Source organism: Apus apus, chromosome 19, assembly GCF_020740795.1.
Source record: "Apus apus isolate bApuApu2 chromosome 19, bApuApu2.pri.cur, whole genome shotgun sequence".
In the NCBI taxonomy this organism is placed as follows: Eukaryota; Metazoa; Chordata; class Aves; order Apodiformes; family Apodidae; genus Apus; species Apus apus.
The window spans coordinates 5,933,070-5,949,611 of NC_067300.1; the positions used below are offsets into that span (position 1 = coordinate 5,933,070).

Here is a 16,542-nt window from a genome sequence, read left to right on the forward strand (position 1 = left end):
GCCCCTTCAGCTGTGGGGAATGCTCACTGCCCACCCCATGGCATGTACTCCCAGCTGATCCCTGCCTCTCTTTTGTATTTATCCTGCAGGTGTGACATTACAGCTCAGTTTGCCAATGATCAGAAGCTGCAGCTGGCTTTTAGAACTCTGAAGGAGTGACTGCAAAGGAAGGTCATGTAAGACGTAAGTCTGGGAAGGTCACAAAGGTGATGGACTCTGCCCTCATTTTGAAAAATCCTCTTTGTAACTGTGCAGTCAGCAATTTTACTGACAAGCCAATATGATTGTGGAAAGGGAGCCCACACAAGGACAACAGTGATGACTGGAGACTATTGACATCATTTGCAATTAATCATGTGTCTCCCCTGTCCAACAAGCCACTTCTATAGCCAATTTTCCCAGCTTCCATCAACCCCAATGATCTGTGTGCATTGTCCACCCATAAACACCACCCTAGTCTTCTGTTTTCAACCTCTTTTTCCTGCTCTTCCCTTGTGTTTGCTACCTACCCCTTGTACACACCAGCACAGCCCCCACCTTGGTAGCCTTACTTGATGTAGAAGAATAAAAACTAAATTAAATCTAGATGGAATGTTTGATGTTAATGCACTGGTTTCCTACCGGGCCATCTCCTTGGTCTCTTGCCGTGCTGAGGCCATTTTAATCATGTCCTTCAGAAGGGGAATCCCACCTTCTTTGATCAGCAGTGGGCAATACTTGTCAGCTGCAGAGAAAAAGAATAAAATCAGGTCCTTGTGAACCTTTACAGGAGTGGTGCAGAGGGTGGCAGGAGGGTAAGGAGAAGCCTGTGGCCTGAGAAGGCATAAAACTTTTCTATGGGGCCAGCCTATGAGGGGTGCCCTGAGTGTGAAAACAGGAGACACAAAATGGCTGAGAACACAAGAGCATGACCAGAAGGATGAAAACGTGGAAGGAATTTCCTACCAACTAAGCCCCATTGGGTTCTGTTTGGCTGTGATGCCTGGATATTCCTGCATCATTCCAAGAAGGTTCTCTCTACCTACATAGCTAAACCGGGAAGACTTTTCCTACTAACAAGCTTGGATCCAAACCCTCAACTCTCACAGTGCAGTGGGTGTGATGTTGGGAAGAGAACTTACGGTAGACAGAGACCAGGTTATAGAGTGCCCAGGTGGCCCAGTGCTGGCTGACTGGGGAGATCCCTTGTGGAAGAAGTCGAAGGATGGGCTCAAATGACCTGCACAGAAACATTGCAGAAGTTGTTACAAATCCAAGAGGTGCTTTTTTCAGCCCCCTTTGCCACTCAGAGCACTGCAAACTCTGCGCTCACAGATACCACAGCAGTAAATCCATTGACATGTCAGAGATCCTGGCACCAAGGACTAAGCAGTGTCCCACAGCAATGCTGGCAGGCTCACAGGCCCGGCCATTTCAGCATGAACATGCTGCCCAGACAGAGCTGCAATGAACTCAGCTGAGTCCAAGAACTGATTTCCATCCTCTCTCAGTCATTTCCTCACAACAGCTGAAACCCAGCAGCACAGATCAGTCCTTAGAGGGGCCAAAGCACCCTTAGACCCAGCCAGAGCTGGCTGCTCACAAGCAGTGGTTGCTGTGTTTCTTCTGAAATGCCATTTGTTCTGGATCCCTGCCCAGCACTATGGGAATGCAGGGTATCTGATACTCTCTTACAGGCTTTGGAGGATTCCACCAGTTGTATTAATCCTTGAAGGGATTTCTGGGAACTGTGTCTAAATGTGCCCCAAAGAAGAGTGAAAGCTACAGCAATCCATGAGACTTTCAGATGCAAACAGACTTGAGGAGGTGGCAAAGGACAGCAGTCTCAGAGAATGCTTAGGCAGACCCAGGTAGTCTGATCATGGGTTTCCTAACCATGCAGTGTCACCAGAAACATGCAGGAGAAATTCTGCTGGACTCCCATGCTTCTCCCATAGGAGCTGCCAGGCAAGCTGTCTCATTTCAGGAGCCTGTGTGACGTGTTTCAAAGGAAGCTGTAAAACTCTCACTGCACGTGTCCCTGAGGATGTTTCTCCTTCACTCTGAGCACAGCCTCCATGCTGGGCTCTAGCTCTTCCCTTCTCTCTCTTGGTTCTCCCTTCCTGTGATAATCCTGGCTCTGGGGGAGTGGGGCAAACTTCTCTATTCCTCACCTGTAATTGATATTTCTCCTGGAGTTGATATCCCAGCTCTGGATGGCTGCCCACATCCTCTTTACAACTTCCTCTCGGTGGGGCTCACATATACCCCAAGCCTCTGGACCATCAAACATGATATGGGAGAGCACACCACAGGCATTGTAGGACACCTCAATCCCATCTGCTTTGCTCTCCAGCAAGTTGCTGCCAAGAGAGGAGAGATCATTTAGAGGTGTTGATGCACCAAAGGTTTAAAAGTCTCCAGGTAATGCTGGAGCAGAGCTCCAGGGCAGTCCCTCTGCCCTAGCCCACCTGGTGGTTGTCCAGACACTCACCTGAACACACTGATGAACTGGGAGGTCATGAGCTGTGGGCGGAGCTCCCTCACCTCTGCTACATTGCCCAGCAGGCCCAGCATGTTGCGATGCAGCTCCTGTTTCTCTGGGAATTCCTAAGCAAGAAAAGAACAGGGTTATACAAACGTAGGGTTGTGGTAACGCTGAGAACGAGCGACCCTGGAGGATGATTGTAACAGCATGTCTGGAAAGGCTGAGTCTTTTTGGGTAGTCAGCCATGGTTCTTTAGCAGCTGCTGAATGGCATCTCTGGTGTTCAAGATTCATGTGAAATGAGAGAACTGAGGCCAGGACCCAGTGCTCCCTGTTGCCCTACTAAGGGAGACTGTATGAGATGGGGAAAGAGGAAGATGTGTTGAGTTGAGACGTGTTCTCTGTTCTTCTAGTTGGGTGGATGAATATGAGAGAGAAGAAAATACACAGCTTTTTATTTTCTGTTTGTACAACATAGGAAGTGCTGCTTATAGATGAGCATAGCCAGGGACCCTGCCCAGACACCTGCATCTCCACTGGTAATGCCAGTGTTCCTCCAGAAGAAGGCAGAGACACTTACTTTCAGGCACTCCAAGAACAGCTTCATGCCACTGTAGTTAAGGAACATCTCACAGTTATCAGGAGTCTCATCTGTGATGTTCCAGAGGGCACTCCAGGAGAACTCCATGACCTGATCACACTACAGAGATGAAGAGAAAGGGACAGAAATAACTTCACTAATGTGGGAGCCCAGTGCAAACCAGCTGCTGGTGTTTCCTCTCTAGCATCACCCTAGAGGGCTCCAGAGGTAAGAAAAAACCCTTGTTATTCACTTTCAACTTGTCAGCAACTATTCTGTTTAATATTTTTGCCTCCCTGTCACATTCCCCTGCCCCAACCCTGGGTCAAGAAATTCTGCAGCGCCAGCTGAGATGTCTTGTGTTTGTTAGAGAAGCTGAGCTGGCACTCTGCACTGATCTCCATGCTTAAGTCAGACTGAAGGGAAAATACTCTGTGTATAAATTTTGGGGGGGAAACACTCACCGTTTTATCAGCCAACTTCTTCTGAATCAACTTGAGCATTGTCTGTGGGCAGAGGAAGGGGAAGAGTGAGAAACACTTAAAAGAATCACAAAGCTAAAATGTAACTGCTGTAGTACTGCAGGGCTGGCTACAGCCAATTTCCAGGCATCTGCAGTTTTGATCCTGTGTAAGGAACCTACTTGGTATCATTTTCCCTAAACCAGTGGGACTCGTTACATTCAACGCTGCAGGTATTCACAGAGCTGAACTATGTCACAGTCCCTGAGCTGTTGAGTTTGCAGTCAACTCAGTTTTGAGCTATATGACCAAGTTTGGAGTGTAGTATGACCACAACAACGTGGTGACCTCTGCAGCACTTTTTCAGCATTTTGAAAAAGTGAGGAATACGACAGGAGTTGGGAAGTTGATACAAACTCAGGGAGATGGAGAAGTAGCTGGTCACAAGGTGGTGCCAGGTCTGGAAATAATGTGATGTGGTGAAGAAGTAAGGTATAAGGTTACACTGCTTCCCTGCTCTCCCAGGCAGCCTGTCTCTGAGGTCATGACTTCTAGTGCTGGCAAGCCAGTAAGAGATGTCACAAGGGCTCCAGGGGAGGCTGGCACTGCTGGGACACTAGTTCCCTCCTGTGATACTGCAAGGTTGGATCACTGGCTGGACTGCTGCAAGGGAGTTGTGCAAGCTTGGGTTAAGGATAAGGAGACACCTTGGGACCATACCAACCATGACAAACCCCATCTTGCCCACAGCTTCTTTATGGTCATTGTCCACCTGGCAGACCAGGGCGTTGCAGAGGTGCACGGCGATGCGCTGGATGGACTCATCCTGCCGGCTCTGGTTGAGGATGCTCAGCAGCAGCTCGTTGACTCGGCGGTACTGGAACTCCAGCTCCTCAGGAATGCTGAAGTTACACAGGGTCAGGCAGCAGTTTCGCTGCACCTGGGTCAAAAGGAAGCAAATGCTGGGCTACAAAAACATGGATCCCATGACCTCATGTTTCCTTGGTACTGCAACCATTTTCTTGCTTGACTACAACCACCAAAACGTGTTACCCTCCTGTCTAGCACTGTGCTTTAGCTCTGTCAGTACCCTCTTCTTTCTCCCTGTCACTCATGTCTCACAGGGCCACACAATCCCCCAACACCCATCACTTTCCAAGCCAGTCCCTCACTCCTTGTAAGCTCTCTATGCAGCAGTCCCCATTCTGCAACCCAGTGGCCTGAAAACACCAACCAGCTCCCAGGAAGAGTGTCCTGGGATAGTGCTTCTTTCTGTTGACTCAACACCCCCAACACCTGCACCCTTTTCACCCCACAGCCAGTGCTGGGCATCTGTGCTGTGTGTTGTGTACGTTCTTAGAACGCTATCATCAATAGTGATGATAGCAAGGCTGCTGCTTTTCTTCCCTTCGTTGTGGAGAACACCATGTGGAGAAGGAGTGCCATGTAATCCTCACCACTCAGTGAAGGCAAGGAGCAGATCGGGGCAACAGCTGCTCTGGTGCCTGCCCTGACTCACAACCTGGAGGTCCAGAAGACCCAGATACTAAGACCAGGCTGAGGACTTAATACAGGGAGCGAGGACTGTGGGACCCAAGGACTCTGGGCTGCTCTTACTGTGACTTCCTGGTAGGACTCCATGCCATTCAGCACCACCTGGATGACCTGGCGCCGCAGCTTTACGCTCTGCTCCATGCGGTACTCGGAGTTGGTCAGGTAGAACAGCGCCGCGCTGCCTGTCACCTGGATGTTTTTGTCATCCTTGTGGCACTTGAGGGCTGTGATCACCAGCTGCAGAGAAGCAACATGAAGCTTCAGTGCCACAGACTTGCTGTTGAGTCTTGGTGTGACTGTTATGGCTGTTACAAGCCTGCAAGGAATGTGTAGCGCAGGGATTGCAGGAATATGTGTATGATATGAAGGTACCCCGTTCCTCTGCACTGCTGGAACTTTCTCCAGAATGGAGATCCAGACATGGAGTCCCAGGGTGAAGAAGAGACTGGGACTGCAAAGTTTCCCTTGTGAGAGGGAGGTAGATGCTAGCATGGGGCTCACCTGAAGGGCTCGCAGCAGCTGGCTGCAGCGTTCGATACGGGCAATGTCAAAGAGGAGGTTGATGGCCCGGGAAGTGATTTCTGGCCGGTGCTCAGTGTAAGCCTCAATAGCATTCAGGACTTGCTCTTCATTCTTGTCCCCACTCACCTGGTAGGGGAGGAACAAAAAAAGGGAAGAAATTATCAAGGAAGAAAACCAACACAAGAAGGGAACTCTGAGGGTAGATCAGGAGGGCCGAAGGGTACAAATTCCCTCTGCCTTGCTAGCAGGATTTAGGACCGGTGTGAGAGCAAAGAGGCTGAGTCACTTCTCAGCCCAGAGGGGCAAGAAAAGGCACCTTTGGGGCAGGAGTGTGCTATTCAAAAGTAAGACTCCCATTGCCTTCAATCCTCTTGTCACAGACATCCTGGTCCTTCAGGCAGGATGATTTTTCCATGCCCTTCTCGGAGGCATGCTTTTTAACCCTTGTAAAAGCCATGTGGGTACAGGCCTTGCCTTCTGGCAGAGCTTGGCTGTCACACCTGAAACCCTGAACATTCTACTGGCAGCCAGTAACACCCATGTTCTTTCAAATTCTACGCAGTGCCTGTTGTCAATATTCTTGCAGCCTCGTTACCTTGTAGGCAGGAATATGCGTCAGGCGGCAGAGAGACGTTTCAAAAAGGCCCAAGAACTGGAGTGGTCGTTTCAGACCCCGGAAGGGAGCAATGCTGCTCTTTGCTGGCTCAATGCTGAAGAAAAATTAAAAAAAAAAAAAAAACAAAAAAAAATAAAAAGAGAGATCATTCATGTCAGGACTGTGTTTTTTCAGGTGTCTCCTGCCACAGAAACAGCTATCAGCTCTGCATTCACTGTTACTGCGATAGCTTGATAGCTGCACTTCAGTTCTGTGCCAGGCAGCTCCTCCTAAACATTAGACATTCATCCCAGGTGGTCCTGAATGAAGGGCTAAACGTTCAGCAGGAACAGCAGCAAGAATTCATGCAGACAGAATGCAGCTTTCCCAGGTAGAATTTGTCCTGGGAATTGTCCATTTGCAAACTGGACTGCGCATCATCTGACAGCCACACTAGTCTGCTTTGTCATCATGCAAGAACACTAGTTTTGCTGCCATATTCCTTACAGACCAAGGGCCAGTATTTTTTTCACCAGCTCTGGAAAGGAGCCAGTACTGTCCCACTTGTGCTTTTGTTCAGGGAATAGTAGAGCTGAGTTCCTGGGCTGATCTGGAAAACCATACCTCTAGGTATTGCCCCTACTGAGGTGCACCAGGATTTTCACAGGTTGATCTGCACAGTATCCAGGTCAAATCTGAAAATCTGCCTATAGGTTCTAGGGTTCCTAAACCACTCAGCCCTCCTATGAACACTGGTCTACTGACTCAGTGTAGGAATGTTTTGCCTTGGAAGAACCTGGATTTCAGTGAGGCTTAGACTGTTTCTGTGTAGAAAATGTGTGGACTGGAGTCCTTTCAAAAGAAATATAAACTGCTGCAAGGAAGAATGTGTGTGTAAAAGATCTGAAATATTCCTTCAGATATGTATGGGAGGCAGACTGGAGAAATTCTTTATTACTCTTAAAAGTCTTTACCTGTGTTATATCCAGGAATCATTGCTGATTTCCATACCAGTCTTTAGCATCAGAAGAAACCAGCAAGAGTTGTATGCTGCTTTTTAGCATTAATTAGACCTGTGGAATTTGGAAGCTCAGAAAAGGGAGCTGTTCTCAATGCGCCTTTGACTGATCTATCCACCCAAGCAGACCTCAGTAACTGCTGTTTCCTTACCTGGTCTGGCCCATCTTCTCCTCCATGCTGGGGATAGTGCAGTTCTCCAGCATGGTGTGCCCTGAGATGTCGAGGGAAGTGAGGTTAACCAGGTTTTCCACAAACAGGTTTAGAACCCGCCGGGTCAGCTTGAATTTGTAATAACTGGACAGATGGTCTCGGGAGATATCCAAGTGCCTGCAAAGGACAGAGAGGAGCTCAGGGCTTGGGAAGCATTAGCTGCAGCTTCTGCCTCTCTACCAGAGGAAGATGACAAGCCAAGGGTGATTATTATTTTCTACATCTATTTATTATGATTATTATTTCCTTCACAAGATACAGGAGTGTGGCTCTGTAGGTCTGGCAGTGGGATCTGGCCCTGTGTCTAACCAAAGCACACAGATACCTGGTAGAGGTCTACTGAGAATGGAGCATAATTCATTATTTGGTCAAACACGACAAAGGGAATTGCTCCAGGCCCAGGAACTGCCTTTCCCAAGCTGCATCCCAGCAGCCACCTGCTTAGTGATTAAGATGCACTAGAGGATCTTTGCATCCCCAGAAACATGTCGCCTCATCCCACAAATTAAGTTACATAACTTTTTGTCTGCTTCACCAATCTTGAATTTTTTTCCACCCCAGGCTATTATGCTGCCCTAATTTCATAGAATTATAGAAGACTGATTTAATTTATCTTCAGGTATTTAAATGCTTAAGCTTTGGGGAGACCCTGATGTTCAGGGAGTGGTGGGACAAACTGATGAGCCAGTGTGTGTGTGGGGGGGTCCCTTACAGGACAGGGGCTGCTCTTGCCTGGTAAGACCCTTGGGAGAGACTTTTCTAAACTGCCTAAGACAGAAGCCAACATCCCACTTGCAAAGAGTGTTTTCTACCTGTCATAGACCAAGTTTCATTGCAAGTGACTGGGAGTTTAAGCACTTAGATTTAGAAAATGCTGGTCAGGATGTTTGCTGAGTCTCCCAGGCCGTACATTAACTGTACCCCCTAGTGCCTGCAGCTCGTGGAGATGATACTGCAGCCACAGCAAAGCATCCTTCAGGTGAACAGCAAAGCCCTTCTCTTTGCCTTGGGAAGTCCTGGATCCCTTTCATGACTCCACTGCACAGACTGAATAGCAACTGTCCCAGCGCCCGTTTGTTGACGCTGCTGGTTCCCCTGGTTGCACCAGCCACACACACTGAGCTCCACAGAGCACAACAACCAGCCTGAGCTCAGAGGTTTTCCCAAATTTATCTCAGAGCCAGGTTTTAACTTCAGACATTTCTGTCTTACAAGTGGTTTGGAGGACTGAGTTTCACAGTGTGTGAGTATAGGTTTGCATCTGAAGTAATTATTTTGCCACCTCTCAGGTATTGTCCTGTTATCTTTGGTTTGGATGTGGGGGGGTTGGGTTGGTTTTATTGGGTTTTTTTCTTATTTTTGGTGTGGGTTTTTTTTTAGGGAGGGGTGTGCAGTGTTTTTTGTTTTTTCCAAGAGGGAGTTTCTGCTAAGTGGTATTCTTTGGCAAGCAAAATGCAGGCTGGCTTTAGACATCTCAGGGGTGTTTGGTGAGTCGATGAGTGAGCCCGTTGGTGGGAAGGTTTATAACTTGAAACCAGCAGTGGGTGGCTCTCTGTTAGCAGGCAAGCAGACCAGTCCTAAAAGACCAGTCCTAAAAGACCATCCCTATCAGTGGGAAAAGGATAAACACGGAAGAGCAGATCTGCTGACCTGAGCTTGCGAAGCTGTGCGATCACTTGGATGTGCTCCTCTGAAAGGTCCATGTTGTAAAGCACTAAGGAAACCAGAGTGTCCTTCCACTGGGTCAGAAATCCCACATCATTCAGCTGGATCCCAGAGAGATCCAGAGCTGCCAGGGAGGCCAAAGGCCGAAGCAAGGTCTCCACATTGACCCCTTCGATCAAGCGGCCCAGGTTGAGGAAGCGCAAGCGGCTGAAGCCTTCAAAAGTAAAGTCCTTGACCAAGACCTGGCGAGTGGGGTTCACCAAACAGTCATCTTCACAGCCCCCAGGGTTCTCCTCCTCGTAGAAGATATTGCAGCAGCCAAAGAGGCTAAGGGAGATAAGTGTGTGGCTGAAGCTCACCAAGGTTTGTAGGCTCTTGGCCGTCAGCTTCTCGCAGTTAGTCAAGTAGAGCTCAACAAGATCCTGGAAGATGGGAAATCAAAGTTAGAAATATGTCACAGGTAGAGTGCCCACCCTGTTTGCTACACCACCTCCCCCTGGGAGAGCCTGAGACCACGTATCACCAACTTCACCAGTGTCCCCATTCCCTACGGTGGCTCTGGGAGCTGAGAAGGGAGAAGCTGAGGCTCTCCCAAGGAAAATTTGACCAGTGAAGGATGAAGTCTCGGGAATCTCTGGGATTCTGGCTGGTGCCCCTGCAGCAGTGCTGCTGTCAGTGCAATACCACCTGCTTCCTGATGGCTTCCAGGTCCTGGTCCTGCACAATCTGTTCCCGCAAGTGGATCCGAGCTAGCCGGGTGCTCCGGGGATCTGAGAAGAGGGTGAAGAAGCTTTCATGGGGCTCAAAGATGCTGTCTGTCTTCACCAGCTCCACGTACCTGTGGTGGGATGATGGTGTTAGCACAGCATGACACCAAGGCTCAGCTGCAGCTCTAGCACCTTCACTGCTTACAAGGAAACATGACCAAGTGCCTAAGGACACGCAGACTCCCTCCTGATCATCCAGAGCAGCCTTTGGGGTTAGAGGAGCTGGCCTGTTAACCCAGGAACTAACAATCCTTAGGAGAATCTGAGGCAAAGATTTGTGCAAGGTCAGTGTGTGTTTGATCAAACTGGATTCTGGCAAGCACAGAATGTGGGATTCTCCCCCCCCCTCCCCCCCCCCCATCTTTTCAAGCTAGTAATTTGATTTTTCATTTGCAGGAAATTAGCTGGCAAAGTTCTCTGCCAGACTTTGTGGGCAGGAGTTCAGCCAAGAGAGACTGTGATAGACAAATTATAAATCCCCAGAAACAGGTTTCTTTGTAAAGCTATGGGAGCAGCAGCCTTAAAAATGAGTTATCTCTTAGCACTTTGCACTCTTATATCTCTGGTTTGAGAGACAGTTGTAATGCTGCTGTGGTGGGACACGGGAAAGCTCCTTTGTTGCTTTCTGGTGTTCTTGGAAGCAGCAGTGGCTGTGTCTCACTTTGGGTTTACCTATGTGGAAATGGTGATTTCCATGGAAACTAGAATGATAGCCAGCAGTGCAATAACCCCTGGGGACACTTCCTTCTGAAGTTAATGCAAATCCTTATTTCCAATATGAAGATCAATTGGAAAAAAACCAGAGCAGCAGCCTTATGAATTCTTCCCCATTTTTCTTCCCCTTTCCCATCCGTCTTTTTAGTGAACTATACTGTCCCTTCCCTGAGCTCCTGGCTCCTTCATCATACAATGGTTTGGGTTGGAAGGGACCTTCAAGATCATCTGGTTCCAACCCCCTGCATGGGCAGGGACACTTCCCACTAGACCAGGTTGCTCCAAGCCCCCCTTGGACACTTCCAGGGATGGGGCAGGCACAGCTTCCCTGGGCAACCTGTTCCAGGGTCTCACCACCCTCACACTGAAAAATTTCCTCCTCATGTCTCACCTAAATCTCCCCTCCTCCCATTTTAATCCATTCCCCCTTGTCGTCTCACTACAAACCCTTGTAAGAAGTCCCTCCCCAGCTTTCTTTCCCCAAACCAGATGCCAGCTTCTCCACAGGCCTGACACATACTCATTGACAAGTCTGTCACAGATCTCGCTTGGCAGGAAGATGTCGGGATGGAGCCGGAGGGTCTCGTTGTCCAGCAGGTAGCAGAGAGTCCCCTCCAGGTTGCGAAGGCAATAATCTGTGCACAGGGTCATCAGTGACTCGGGGCTGTCAGATGCCATCTTGAGGGAAGTTGTGGGAAAGGGGAAGAGCAGAAGGAAACTTTTGATTCAGTAGATCCTTTCCTCAGATGAAGTTCCAGGATAATTTTATGGGGACATCAGGACAGCTACAAGCAGAGGAGAGGGGGCAAAAAAAAAAAAAGAGGTGTGTTAGCAAGTGTCCTGCCAAGTGTACCAGCAGGATGTTGATAGTTGTATTTACAGCCCACCACTTGCTGACCCCTAAAAGAACCTGCAGCACTTTGGCCTCTCTGGCAGTCTGTCCTTAGTCCTTTGTTGTCCCCACCCTCTGGGGACACTGTGGGAATGAGTTAACATGAAACATGTTTGGAAATGAGGCTGCACGGGGAGAAAACGTGTCCTCCTTGAAGGGGTTATCTGGCTGACCAAGGGCCTCTGGAGGGGAAGTGGCAGAAACCACATCTCTTGGTTTCCTTCAGGGTGGGTTGGATAAAGCACCACAACATTTACTGTTGGGACGATCTTGTACAGTCCCAGTGGGATCTGGTGGCCCCATACCTTGTGCCTGTCATTCTTTGTCATCCTTCCAAGTGGAATTTGATGTGCAAGCTGCATGTTTCTCTGTAGAGCCAACCCAGAAGCTTCATGCAAGCCCTTGAACTAGCCTGTGAAGTGGATCAGAAGCCAGAGGGAAATGTACAGGTTGGTATGGGTTGCCATGGAGTGCAGCATAAGGTTTATGCACCTGCTGAACATCCATACATCCAGCTCCCTGAGGTTTGCTCACCCAAGCCATTCCAAGCTTAGGAAATTTAGGAAAAAGTTCTTTACAGTGAGGTTGGTGAAGCATTGGAAAGGGTTGCCTAGGGAGGTGGTGGAGGCCCCATCCCTGAAGACATTCAGGGTCAGGCTTGATGGGGCTCTGAGCAATCTGTTCTGAGTGCGCAATGTCCCTGCTTATTGTAGGGAGGTTGGACTAGATGACCTTTAGAGGTCCCTGCCAAGCCAAGCCATTCTATGATTCTAAATTTGTCACCAAAAAAAGTATGAGTGATTGACCTGGAAAAAGGCAAGGCACTTCTGCCTTTCTTAATTTTAGTACAGGATAAAAAAGGATGGGCTTGGCAGACAATTAAGGGAAGCTATTCCGGTCTAATTTTTTATTTGTAAAAAGTCTGATGGCTCTAGTATTAAGCCTCAGTCACTGGCTCTGGAGAAGGGCTTGCAGGAGCCTTGGAGGTGTCCAGCAGAAGTGACTGAAGACCAACAAGGCTGTTTCACTCTCGAAGGGTCAAATCATATTAGAAGCAACCCCAGTGTGAACCCCTCCACCATATATTTCCACGGACTGACAAAAATTGTGTTGAATTTTTTATTTTTGAGTTAAAACTTGTGCCTTATCAATTGTTATATCCCTACTGGCAGTGAGAACACCAGTGCTTTGCAGTCAGTTTGCTCTGTGCCACCACTGAGCAGCCATTGCTGGGGAAGTTGTTGCAAAATGTCCTTGTCTATACTCTGTTTCTGATCTTTATCCTCCAGCTGCAGAGATCAGGAAACTTGTCTGTGTCTCCAGCTCTCTGCTCCTCTACAGCTGCTGGTGCCCTCTCTTTCCTTCATTCCTGCAGTACCAGTACAAGATGGAAGAGTTGAACTCCTTTTCCTCACCTTAATCACCATCCCCAGTGGCACCTGGAGTGGATCCAGCACCTTCTCTCCTCTCCCTTCAGATGCTCAACCTGGGCCATGACACTCACATGGATCACTTAAGGCTGTGGACGAGGTAACCTTTCAAATTCAGGCACCACGTGGTCTCTCTGGGTGACAGGAGCAGAGCTGTCACCAAGCCTGCCCAGCTCCTGGCCTTGTGATCCCCCCCTGTGCTGCCAAATGGATTTCCATGCAAACATGAAGGCAGCACAAGTTGGAAATCAAAGCTCTTTTTCTGAGGGTGTGCTTCAGCACCAGGGACAAAGAGTTGGCCAAGGAATGAACTCAACACAGAAAGGAGGCTCTCAAAAGCACGTGGAGATCAGCAGAGCTGCTCCTTGCTCAGCTCTGGAGCACAGCCATGCTGGGTCCCTCCTGCACTGAGCCCACCCCAGGCCTGTCTCCCCCAGAACAATCTTGTTCTCCTGTAAGAGAACAAAACCTCCCTGACAGAAGCAGCCACAGGTGAGAAACTTGCCTTGTCTTTTGGCTTTACTTGACTTTGATAATTTCTTACAAGCATCTTTGGGAACTCTGTCTGCAGGCAGTTGGCAGCATCATGTTCCAGTCCCAAAATCCTTCTGACCCATTATGTTCTGGCCTACAACTTTCAATAGCCTTTCCATGGGGACCTCAGATGGGGTCTCTGCTGGCTTTGGCTCAAGAGGCAAAAAGGTCTCCAAGCAAAGCAGATGCTGAGGAAAAAACCCAACAACTCAGCAGTCACAAAAATGGTACTTAATATTCTGATCAGAGATAGTTTAAAGGGTGTAACTTGCTCTTCTGAGTCCTAAACTGTGGTCACAACAACATGAAACTGTGACTCCTCATGGGTGCCATGACAGCTCAGGGACATGAGATACATGTGGTACAAACAATGCAAATGGGTAAGATGGTGGATCTTCAATTTTAAAAAAAGAAGGAAATCCATAATCCACAGCTCTCTCTTGTAGTTAAGTCAGGAGAGAAGTCAAGGATGAAATGGGCCAGTGAGCACACAGCATTCCCTTGCTGTCCATGAGGTCCAGGCTGGGGGAATGCAGAAGGAGGGAGCTGTCCTGTGCTCTGCACTGTGTCTGCTTTGGAGACAAACCTGCTTCACCTCCACAACGAGTCCCTCTGGCAGATTTTGCCTGAAGCTTCCTTGAGAGAATCTTTCCAGAAAGGCAAGATCAACAGGAAGATCTGATCCAGCAGGGAAATGTGTTCTGCTCTCCCTCCCAGCTCCCCTGTGCCCTGGTACAGGTCCCACAGCCAGTGCCCTTCCACTGTTTACTGCCAATGGCCAGAGAACTCAAAAACAAACTCCCATTGACAACCCATTGTCACGTGCAGCTGGAAATGGCCAGTGCTTGGGGCTTGTCCAAGCAGCTTAGAGCACCAAAGGGCAAGAACTGCCTTCCTGTGGCTCTGACAATCCTCTGCTCCCCCTCTGCTGAGACCAGCACAATGTAACCAGTTGATCCTAGCCCTGGAGAAATCAGCTGCTCTGTAACTTCCAAGCTCCCCATGATCCACCAACAAAATCCCATACAGAACGTTAATCTAGAGAAGAGTGGTTAAACTGTCCCAGTAAAATAACATCAAAGAAAAGTATTAATCCTCATGTTTTCTTAAGGATATTTAAGTAGCACCCAAATCTGTGGCTGTGACCTTCTCTACAGGACACAAGACAAGCTGGTCTCTCCCTCCTCAGTCAGACTGAACACACAACACATGGGCAGATGGAAGGGTCACCAGCTGCACTGATCAGTATTGAATCTAGTTATAAGCTCAGTGTGTTGATAAGAAATGAACTAGAGATGCTGTCAAACCACTAATGTTTGCCTAAATCATTGTCCTCAAGCAGGTTTCCACAGGCCACACTGGATCAGCATGTTGTCTGCTTCAAAGACTGTCCCCAGTGCTTTCCAAGGCCAGGCAAGGGGCTCTCCAGTGCCCCTGTGGTTTTGAAGGGTCAAGAGCAGACGTGTGAAAGATGCTGAAAATTCTAGTGCAAGAATCATAAAGTCACCAGAACTACAGTGCCAGTATTTTTTTTCCCATTTATTTCTCTACTAGAGTTGCCTCCACCTTAAGGCACAAAGGAATGGCATCCCTTGGAGAGACAGGAGCAGGGACATAAAAGCCTGTTCATCCAGCTACCCCAGAAGCAGCCCTCTCCATGGAGGAACAGCACCCTCCACGGACACACCATCGCTTTCCCCCATCCTGGCCTTCCAGTTCCAAGCCCAAACTCTTTGGCAAACACTGCTACATCCTTATGGCATTCCAGGCTGCACTGGCAGGTGAGTCTTGGGACCACTCTTGGCTCTCCTGGGGCTGCCTGTGCCAGTATCCTCTGTCCTGGACTTCACACCAATCTTCTTTCCCACTCTCTCTCTCCCGAGGCAGCTGCCCAAAGCCAAGCCTGACTCACCATGGCTCCGTGCCAACAACATAACGTTTATGCTGTTGCTACAAAAACCACTGGCAAAGCTGACTTTTCCAGCATCAGGGACTTGTCCAAGGAGAGAGCAAACAATGCACACTGACGTGAGCTGATTACAATGACTTTAGAGTAACAAATTTAATGTAAATGCAGCGTTTGGCACAGGTTATGGTTTGAAGGAAAACTGCACTGTCATTTTAGCTGGCGTCTTGCAGCTGCAAATCAGGGTGTTGTTATTCATCGATGGGTCAGGGCAGCTCGTGAGGGGAAACACCAGCCCTGCCTCCCAGCAGGGAGCCCGAAGCAGGAGAGGACTGAACTGCACTGTGGCCCAGCCAAGCCTGCCTTTCCCAAACTTGCCAGCCTGCTCAGACCAACACCGCGCATGAGACGACTCGTGCAGGCTGGGAAACACGCTGATCTTTGTGCAGTAAAGATGCTCCTTGGCCTGACTGAATGATAGCACCGATCTCCTTCCCTGCCCGAGCAGACCCTGCCGAGAGCCCCCGGGGAGCCGCTCGCTGGGGACCCACCGCCCGGCCCGCGGTGGTCCCTGCCAGCCCCTCGGCCACCCGCAGCAGCTCTGCCCACCGACCCCAGCCCTCCCTGCCCCCCCGGGCCCGCTCCCGCGGCGCCCAGAGGTCACCTCGCCCGGCTCCTCCCGGCCGGGCCGGGCGGCCCGGGGCCCTGCTCGGCGGAGCCTGGCAGTCCCGGGGAGGGGAGGGGGGCTCCGCCCGAGGGGCACCGGGCGGCGCTGCCGGGGCCGGCGGTTCTGCCGGGGGCAGCTCTGCCCCCCGCGGGCGGGCCCGGTGCCCCCGGAGCAGGGCGGGGGTCGGGCCGGGGAGGAGGCAGCGGCACTCACCTGTCCGCGGGCCCCCGCCCGGCGCGGCGGATGGGGGCGGCGGGAGTCCCGGCTGTCCCGGCGCCGCTCCCGGCGGGCAGGGGTCCCGTCCCGCCGCTCCCGCTGCCCCCGCCGCGGCCTCCGCTGTCAACAAACCCCGCCGTCACTTCCGCCAGCCGGGCCCGTCCGCGCAGGAAGCGCCGCCGCTCTCCCCGTCCGGAAACACCGCCCAGCACGGAACGCTCCGGTGCCGCCGCAGCGGAAGGCAGCGCGGGGCTGCCCGGCCCCGCCCGCACCGGGCCCCGCTCCCGCACCCCGGCCTCACCGCCTCCCGCGCCGTGACGTCACGCGCTGACGTCAGGAGGCG

General features: G+C 50.3%; 1 protein-coding gene across 1 annotated transcript in view; it reads right to left on the bottom strand.

Annotated features, from left to right (window-relative positions):
- ZER1 (zyg-11 related cell cycle regulator) overlaps positions 1-16,407 on the bottom strand; it is a 21,714-nt gene extending 5,307 nt beyond the window's left edge. The window contains exons 1-15 of the mRNA XM_051636335.1: positions 16,197-16,407; positions 11,075-11,339; positions 9,761-9,911; positions 9,059-9,495; positions 7,349-7,525; positions 6,179-6,293; positions 5,563-5,709; positions 5,125-5,298; positions 4,232-4,447; positions 3,511-3,552; positions 3,047-3,166; positions 2,474-2,589; positions 2,154-2,342; positions 1,122-1,219; positions 622-724 (exon numbers count right to left, since the gene is read on the bottom strand). Of these exons, the coding sequence (XP_051492295.1) occupies positions 622-724; positions 1,122-1,219; positions 2,154-2,342; positions 2,474-2,589; positions 3,047-3,166; positions 3,511-3,552; positions 4,232-4,447; positions 5,125-5,298; positions 5,563-5,709; positions 6,179-6,293; positions 7,349-7,525; positions 9,059-9,495; positions 9,761-9,911; positions 11,075-11,232 (2,243 nt within the window). The 5' untranslated portion in view covers positions 11,233-11,339; positions 16,197-16,407. The remainder of the gene's footprint in view (positions 1-621; positions 725-1,121; positions 1,220-2,153; positions 2,343-2,473; positions 2,590-3,046; positions 3,167-3,510; positions 3,553-4,231; positions 4,448-5,124; positions 5,299-5,562; positions 5,710-6,178; positions 6,294-7,348; positions 7,526-9,058; positions 9,496-9,760; positions 9,912-11,074; positions 11,340-16,196) is intronic.
- Between the last annotated feature and the right edge of the window lie 135 nt (positions 16,408-16,542).